At 43.3% G+C, this 9,175-nt stretch overlaps 1 protein-coding gene across 2 annotated transcripts in view; it reads left to right on the top strand.

Annotated features, from left to right (window-relative positions):
* Positions 1-2,954: 2,954 nt before the first annotated feature.
* Positions 2,955-9,175, top strand: part of LOC117391813 (arrestin domain-containing protein 3-like) — a 53,725-nt gene continuing 47,504 nt past the window's right edge. The window contains exons 1-8 of one of the 2 annotated variants that reach the window (XR_008649228.1): positions 2,955-3,416; positions 5,637-5,718; positions 5,838-5,985; positions 6,056-6,158; positions 6,273-6,529; positions 6,663-6,816; positions 6,890-7,044; positions 7,420-7,847. Coding sequence is in view for 1 of the 2 variants with exons in the window: in XM_033989728.2 (XP_033845619.1) it covers positions 3,137-3,416; positions 5,637-5,718; positions 5,838-5,985; positions 6,056-6,158; positions 6,273-6,529; positions 6,663-6,816; positions 6,890-7,044; positions 7,420-7,497 (1,257 nt within the window). In the remaining variant the exon portion in view is untranslated. Of the gene's footprint in view, positions 3,417-5,636; positions 5,719-5,837; positions 5,986-6,055; positions 6,159-6,272; positions 6,530-6,662; positions 6,817-6,889; positions 7,045-7,419; positions 8,374-9,175 lie in introns of those variants that run through there. The other variant, XM_033989728.2, reaches the window with a different exon arrangement.

Here is a 9,175-nt window from a genome sequence, read left to right as displayed (position 1 = left end):
AATTGTCAACTGTGTTAAGTAAGAAAGTGTGAATGTGTATGTGGCCAGCAGGGGGAGCCCGGCTCCAGACTCTACTACCTCAGACTATGCACTTTTTGTACACAGACTCCTGAACTGGACTTACCAAGTCAATAAAACCGAGGCACTGTTTTGTTTAAGGGTTTGGCATAAAGCGTCAGAGCGAAACCATGGTGTGTTCAAGGACTGTTTTACATGTTGGCTTCTGGACTGTGAATTAATTCTTAGCCTTATCGCCTTTTAAACAAACACACCAGAGCTTCTTGTATCTCATCGGCTGCATAAGGTCAAGACCAAGTTCCAGCAGCTAATCTCACTGTTCTGGCGCTTTCAAAGAAAAGAGCAGATTGTTTACTGTTTGAGCCTCATATTCTGTCGCACTTGACAGTACCGGAGCCTGTGGAGCCTCCCCATGAGTCAGAAGTGGATCACTGCGCAAACTGATCATTGAGACAATATTTGAGCTCATTTCTCAGATCATTTGCTTGACCTTCACTCTTGTCAGTGTGTTCTGCCATGTGAAGCGTGTCAAGTGGAGTCACTTATTTACTATTCTACATTTCTTGGACTGTAGCCTATACATTTTGTGTACTTAATTTGCTGACTAAACAGTAGGTTATTGCTACATATTTGCGCAGTAAATATTAACAAAATAACAAGGCAGGACAAAACACTGCCTTCTTTTTCTGTTATTTATTATTTAACCAGGCAAGTCCTGCCGAGATTTGGAATCTTATTTCCAGAGAAGTCCTGGGCCCAGAGTAAACCCACAGTGTATAAAAGAGACTCACACAGAGAAACTCCACTCACTCACTTAAGCCTCGTTTCCATGGGACCTGTGCGGGGCCGGTGCGGGGCCGGTGCGGGGCCGGTGCGGGGCCGGTGCGGGGCCGGGGCGGGGCCGGTGCGGGGCCGTTGCGGGACCGTTGCGGGGCCGTTGCGGGGCCGGTGCGGGGCTGGTGCGGGGCCGGTGCGGGGCCGGGGCGGGGCCGGGGCGGGGGCGGGGGCGGTGCGGTGCGGGGGCGGTGCGGGGGCGGTGCGGGGCTGGGGCGGGGCCGGTGCGGGGCCGGTGCGGGGCCGGTGCGGGGCTGGTGCGGGGCTGGTGCCCTTTCACAGATATTTTATCTTGAGAAATCACACTGTGCAGCAGAGGTTCATCCACTTCATTTAGGCCAATTGCAAGAGTTCAAGTTAAGTTTACAAATGTTTTCTAAGTTGCAGGTTGAAGCTGGACAACATGAATGTGGCCACAAAATGAAGGATGCCCCCTCCCCCTAAATGTAATCATTTAATAATAAGTTAATAATTGAATATTGGGTATTACTTTCTTTGAACTACATTAATATGTATCAATTTAAGTTGCTTTGGACATTAAACTGTTTACATAGCAGAAAAAAAATGCATTTGCATTGCATTACTTCAAATTAGGCATATAGCAAAAAGCTGGTTTGGTAAAAGGTATAAATTAGATTAGATTAGATTAGATTAGATTAGATTAGATTAGATTAGATTAGATAATACTTTATTGTCAGATCAGAGATCTGAAATTTGTCTTGCACATAAAAACAGTGGCTCCGTTGCTTCACATTAACATCACACATGCGACACAGACACGATACAAACATTAATTCAAGTCACTTTCTAGCACTTTGATAGCTATGGATTAAGCTCCTTGTTTATTTTAAGGATTGACTGATGAACAAAAGAATGCTTCAGCCTAACCTTATTAAATCGTGGAACACTGAACCGTCGCCCAGATGGAAGCAATGCATATTCACAGTTCAAAACATGGTTAGAGTCAGAAATGATGTTTCTTGCCAGTCGTATTGTGTTATTGTGATAGGCAGCCTCATACTGACCTTCTAATGGCTGACCCACAGTCTTGGAACAGATCTTGATCAGGTGTTTAAGTCCAGACTTTACTGATGTGGACAAGCAGCTGTACCACACAGCATTACAGTACTGCAGCACACTGAGGATAACAGCCGTATAGAACAGTAGGAGGATCTGACGAGTGGCTCCAAACTAAAATACATGAAATTACAGTTTATAGAAGTAAATCAAAAGGTAGGCCTATTGTTTTTTTTTTTGTTTTTTTTTTAGTTCATTCCTGTAGTTATAAAACAGGAGATGCAACAGTTTCCCATTTCAGATTATCACACAGCTTTTACAGATCTTAAATCTATCATCTGTAACATTTTTTTTGGCAGTAGATGACCTGGCCCCTGCCATCTCCTGGCCTTTGCTCAGGCTACCTGCAGTTATGTAGACGGCATCTAGTGGTCATATGTGAGAATACAGCAACTTTAACTTTAGTTTTTAGTAATAGTAATTCACCATAGTAAGCAGCGGATTTTTATTTAGACCTATTTGCTTTTATTGTTGAAAAATGCCCATGTGAAATTTTTGAACCGTATGATTCTGAGTCTGATTTTTTTTTGAATATTCAAGTCATTTAAGAGCAGGTATGGATTATGTGAAACTGAATTTTTCTGAGCACTCAAAACATCTGAACATACAGGACATGCTTGAGTCACTTGAAATAACGATGAGAGAACACTGTTATAACAGGGTAAGCTCATAAAAGGTTTTACATAATGTCCCCTTTAAAAACAGCATTTGTGGAAAACAATAATGTAGGTCTGTCCGTTTCACTCTAGCTTTTTAAAGATATAAGTTATGGGCACAAAACATTATTTGACCAAATTAAATTATACTAATCGTATGAAGTACGCTATAAGAGCATCTGAAAGTAGGCTTAGTTAAATCCTTAAAAAGAAAAAAAAACCTTCCCATGATCCTGAACTGTTCACACAGTGACTCTTATGTGAGAGAGTGAATAGTGATGCGTAATGGAGCAGGGGCTGAGCTTGAGACCGGCCGGTCTGCGCGTGCGCAGTTAGATGCTCGTGGTTTTTAAGAGGAGAGCTTTACAGTTACACGGGCAGAATACTCCCTGACACGGAGGAGAGGCGCTGTAACAGGAAACTTTAGGTCCACATAGAGAGAGGCCGTCAGCGGATCCAGATGAGCGCTGACGCATATTGCACTGCGGGCTCCGGGCCGGACCCCCTCATCCTCCTTTGACTCTATCAGCTGTTCACACAGGCCTGTCGCCATGGTGCTAGGCAAGGTCCGCGCTCTGGCCATCTACTTCGACACTCTGAATGAGCACAACCTGCCTGCCTACTCCGGCGGGGACCTGGTGTCAGGGCGCGTGGTGGTGGAGGTCACGGGTGATGTCCGGGTAAAGAGTTTGGACATCACGGCCAGAGGAGTGGCCAAGGTGCGATGGACTGAGTCTCGCAATGCGGGAGCCAACACGGCGTATACTCAGAACTACACGGAGGAAGTGGAGTACCTGCATCACTGTGACACCTTGATCGGAGAGGATCGAGGTAAGCAGCAGGACACAGTCTGCACAAAGTTTTACTGAAGCTGCAGATGCTGCAGTCGTGGCAACAGCAAACAAAACAACATGGGGGTTGATGGTTCAGGCTGATTACATTATTAGGCATCCAACAAATGTGCTGCATTCTGCCGTCATAAGTAGCTTTGTTTTCGGTATGCTTTTTCTAGCAGAACGATGAAATATCTATAGCCATAGACCTACTCAAGAAGATGCAGGCCTACATGATATTCCCTGCACAAAAAGCCCTACATGTTTATAAGGGAGAGAACTGATAACATATTTGTCATATACAGTAGGCACACAGGTCCTCATCAGCCTGACTATCCTAAAGCCTCGGGGTACCGAGCTGTTAAGTGGTGCTGATGCAACAGCTGATATGAGATGCCCCGCATCAGGCTGACAAAGGACATATAGGCTCCTTAGTGTTTATGCAGGACCTGATTAACATTAGTTTAATGTGATCCCCACTATTGGGCCTAACTTGTCTAACGTGCTACTTTTCTTATCGCCACTGCACATCCAGCATCAGTCTGTCTGGCAGTAACTAGTTTGAACTAATCTATATATCGGACTTTTAAGACACGAAAGTCTGTCTTAAGATGGTGTTTGGTAAACACAAATTCAACCAGCATCGAATTCAATCCACTTCCCCAGTTTACATCTTAAACAGCTATTCAGGCAACTCCCTTTGTTAGAAGCGGTTCAAACCTGTTCAGAAAGTGCCAGAGAGGAGGAGGGAGGGGGAGGACCACACTGCTCTTTCACTGTGTGTGAGTGTTATGCAGCTGAACAGCGGCTCTCAGCTGTTGTCTAACTCTGAAACCACTTCCTACCTGGACCGCATTTGTAAAGCACAGTCAAATAGCTCAGTTAATAAGCAAATTGCATTCCGTTCGTGTTATTTAAATTCTGATTCTGAAACTATAGGCCAAGATGGGATGTCTGTTTCATTTTCAGAAGTTAACAGCAAAATCTTAAATAATCTATTCTAGACCTACAAGGCCACATAGACTATAGCTATAAAGGATCAAATGTGAAGCCACGCACGTCTATGTGCTCACACTGGGCAGGGCATCAGTTTGTAGTGTGTTATTGGTGAGCTGCGCTTTGGGGTGCGCAGTTCTGGTAAACACAGGGTGTAGCAGGTGTTTTGTGACATCCTCGCCTGACTCAAGTGCTGGTTTGCGTGCGAGCTTCGTACCTGCCTTCTCGCTGGTCCCTCTACACCCCCCTGTCCCCGGGACCTCACGCCTCTCACCACATGGCCTGGCTGAAGTGGGCAGGGGCTGGCCGAGCTGCGCCAATAGGAACTCGAGCTGAATTTCGTGCTGCGTCTCTTCCAATGGGAGGTTGAGTTGTGATGTGTGCGTCGGAGTTTCCAGCCAAAGGAAGCTGCTCAGTCTGGTTCATACCGGTCTGCTCCTGCTCGCCTCCGGTGACTTGTCAGATGCACGCTCACGCGCACGTTTTGAGACACACATACACACATAAAGCCTAACTATGTTCATACACACTTCTTGTAGGCCTGTAGTTGATTTCTGTCAGATGCAGACAGTTCAGACGATAGGCCTCATACTGGTCAGCCGGCTTTTCCTTTGGTCTGAGTGACATTTAATCTACAGGGCTACATATATGCAGGCCTACATTTTATACATATTTATAGCCTGTAGACATCTTAACAGCCAAGAAACTAAGCAATACAAATGTGGGAAATAGCTAGAGGTGTTTCTTTTTCCTCACATGGTGTTGAATGTTGATAAGTTGACAAGACAAAGATATAAATATATGTGTGTTTTGTTTTTAAAATGTAAACAGTGCAGTTTCTGTTTGGCTTTCTTCAATACTCTAAACGTACTTATAGTGTGGTTTTGAAATGTAAATGTTTACATGTTGTACTTTATGGAAAAGTATTGTTCAGTGTAGTATTATGTGTATGATTATAATTATATAACTGAAAAGTTTGACAGTAATATTTTGTCCCTGTGATGCAAAGTTTCTGACACTACAACATTTGTCAAAGAATCAATTATTTTTGTATTTTTAAAATGTATTTTAAAATAAAAACTTTGCATTTTCACAGAATAATTTGTGATGGTTTTCTGTCCGTGTCTCTTGTGTTCTCAATAAATATGGGATGAGCAAGGCTGGGGGTGTGTGTTAGCACTGTGAGCACTGTTGTAGTTAAAATATAATATTGCTGTTTCAGATGCAGATTGTCCAGAGGAAGGCTTGACTGTTCTGCACCCTGGGTTGCATGAGTTTGCATTCAGCTTCAACCTGCCTCAGATGTAAATATATACTCACTAACAGTTGTGTAGTTAGCAATGAATGTTAGAGCATTGACAAGGCCGCAGACCACCCACACGTCCTCATACTGTTCCTCCCCACCCTTCCTCCCTGACTTTAGGGCCTTGGCCACTTCCTTTGAAGGGAAGCATGGTAGCGTGAAGTACTGGGTGAAAGCTGAACTGCACCGGCCATGGCTGCTCCCTGTCAAAGCCAAGAAAGAGTTCATTGTGTTTGAACACATCGACATCAACACTCCACTTCTGCTGGTAGGCAGACTGCGCTCATGACTTTATTTAAGGAATGCCAGGATTTAAAGTGATGATTGTGTGTGTGCAGGCTCCACAGGCAGGTACCAAGGAGAAGACGCTGTGCTGTTGGTTCTGTGCGTCAGGACCCATTTCTCTCAGTGCTAAGATAGAGAGAAAAGGATACACACCAGGTAGAGATTGCACTCACCACTTTGCACTCCTCTCTAGATCTTCCTCACAACTCACACCTCTCCATCTCCTCCCTCTCAGTCTGTCAGACTGATATCTTCTCCCCTTTCTCTAAGGTGAGTCCATCCAGATCTTTGCTGAGGTGGAGAACTGCTCATCCCGGGTTGTGGTTCCTAAAGCAGCACTCTATCAGACGCAGACGTTTTATGCCAAGGGCAAGGGCAAAGAAATTCAGCAATTGGTGTCCAATTTGCGAGGAGATCCTCTACCTCAGGGCAAGAGCCAGAGCTGGGAAGGGAAAATGCTTAAGATCCCTCCTGTGTCTCCCTCCATCCTGGACTGTCCCATCATCAAAGTGGAGTATGTACTCATGGTGAGTGTTCAAAAGGCAAATATTCAAACTATTTCTTTAGTGGTTTTGTACTGGAACTTTTTGGATCAGTTTGTCATCTTGCTGTCTCAGAATTCCCCTGGTTTAGTACAAACTAATCATATCTGTCCTGCAGGTGTATGTGGACATTCCTGGGGGGCTAAATTTGTCACTTTCATTACCGTTGGTGATCGGGACCATACCTCTTTATGCCTCTGCTTCACGTACATCCAGCATCAGCAGCAACTGCAGCACTATGAGCTGGCTGGGCCTGTCAGACCCTCCTGAGGGTAAGTAAACACGTGTCTCACTGTCTCTCTGCACAGTAAGAACATGTTTAACTGTTCTGTAATACTTTGGCAGCTCCTCCAAGTTACAGCGATCTGGCCATATCAGAGTCTCACAGGAGGGACTGCCTGCGTGGTTGTGATAGGCATGACTCAGGGGGAGAGGACCCTGCCTCTGTACTCACTTACATCACAGAGTTCAGATATCTGCCCCCACCACTCTACTCTGAGGTACAGTGCACGCCCTCATGTACTTATATGTAGACACAGACTGAGTAAACACGTTTTACTCTCAAAATAGAAAAAGACATGTCACATATTAAGACATCATATGAAAAGCAATCAGTACAGTATCTGCAAGTAAATGTTCAAATTTTTTATTGTAAATATACTCACATACTCTGCCTGTACTTTAAGTATTACATTGAGAGTATGCTGAATGTAATCTTTGAAATATCATATGAGTTGCCTTTATAACCAAGAGTTCATTTTAGGATGTGTTGGGCAATAGGGCAGCTATAGGGTTTGCCCTTTACTATGTTAAGCATGAAGAAGAAATAAAAATCATGGTTAGTGAGAATAACTCTGGACTTGTCTGTGGTTAAGGTGGATCCGTACCCTGCTCCAGTGGAGGAGTGTGGAAGCTCTGATGTGAGGAGGCCTGACACATGCCCGTCCCGCTGAGAGCGGAGCAGGAACACTGCTTCTGTACAAACTGTTGATCACATATCACCATAAATAAGACTGCACCCTCCTCGTGCCAGGACGGTCAAAGTGAGTATTTGGTGACCAGTGATGTATGGACCAGGGATTTGAAGCCACACTGGATCCTCTCCATCCGTCCTCTGACATCACTAGGACAAGCTGCCCAGTGGTGGGATGTCTGCCTTACAATGAGATTTGCACATACCGTAATTACTGTTTTCTGTGGATGTTTTATTCAGCTTTATATGCTAGACTGTTCACAAATACTTTACTACTTTTAAATCATAATGGCACATTCACAATGGGCTACATGTTTTCTATGCTCATTTGTTTGAGATAGTGGTATAAATTTTAGGATGATGCCAAACCTTTTTTTTGAACAAACAGCAGTGTAAAGCAGCAGAAACAGGCCTCGTGAGATTAATGTTTAGTCGTTGTTTTCCATAAATGACCATCTTAAGCACTTAAAGAGTATCTAATGTGTTGCTTGGGGAACAATGTTGACAAGGTCTAGAGAAAGCACAACTCCAGCCAACCACAGGAACCAAACTGAGTAGGGCTTTAAGGCTGGACTATAGGTGAAGAAATGAAAAATCAAAGAGCTTTGTGCTTTATAAGAATATATCAAAGCATAAAATATCATGTTTACAGATAAATATATCAAATTGAATGAATATTTAAAACATTTTAAACAAGACTTCCTAATACTTCACAATACCAAGTGCAATATATTTTTGTATGTGATTTTTTGCACTAGTTTTTCTTATACCTTGTTGTCGTTTCTTCCATTTTGTGAATTATATTATTGTTATCATGATCAATTTTTATAAATAAAGATTTATTTTATAAAGTAAATCATTGATGTGGACACATATACATTCTTCCTCTATGCATCTTTCTGCGTGATGCCGTTTGCCTATAATTTCTGTCTGAGCTGCAGCAGACGCAGTCGGCCAGATGTAGGACAGTGCTCACATGAGCAACTGACCTAATTCCTCCAGTAGACCGAGAAGTGTCAAACCAATTGGATTCATTCTTTCATAATTACAGAAAAATCTTGCTTTGCAACTGTTTTGTTCAAGCAGCATGTGTCCATATAACGGCTAATGACTGCAACTGAAATGGTGTTGAAGATCTATGTTTATAGATTTAACTGGGCTTTGGGAATCGTATCTAACACCAGCTAAAGCTAACTTCTGACCAGAATCAAGTGGCAACTCAGAGGTGCTAAAAGGCAATAACTAGACTAAAATATGTGCACATTGAGTGACTTGAGTTTTTGTGCATCCCAAATGTAACGTGCACTGCACAAGTGCAATTGCTGTGTTCACTATGATGATATTTCACTGTCATATTTATTCCATTAGGGCCTTGGCAAAAACATCTCAGGGATCTTAGCTATTATTTATATTTTATTTTTGATAATGGAAATAACCTGTTTGAAGATTAACTAGAGCATGTCTACAACTTCAGTGTGTAGTTCGTTTTGTTACAACGTACCTTTCAGTGCACTTGGTCTCCCAGGGCAGTGCACACACAACACTAACAAAGGCATGGCAAGTCCCACATACACAAGAGATGAGAGAGGTCACATGGATAATGTTTTGGCTTCTACTATACAGGCTGCTTCTGTCTGACTGATAAACAGAAACTGGTT

The sequence above is a fragment of the Periophthalmus magnuspinnatus genome, chromosome 23 (genome assembly GCF_009829125.3).
Source record: "Periophthalmus magnuspinnatus isolate fPerMag1 chromosome 23, fPerMag1.2.pri, whole genome shotgun sequence".
Lineage (NCBI taxonomy): Eukaryota > Metazoa > Chordata > Actinopteri > Gobiiformes > Gobiidae > Periophthalmus > Periophthalmus magnuspinnatus.
This window is presented reverse-complemented; position numbering and strand designations above follow the sequence as displayed.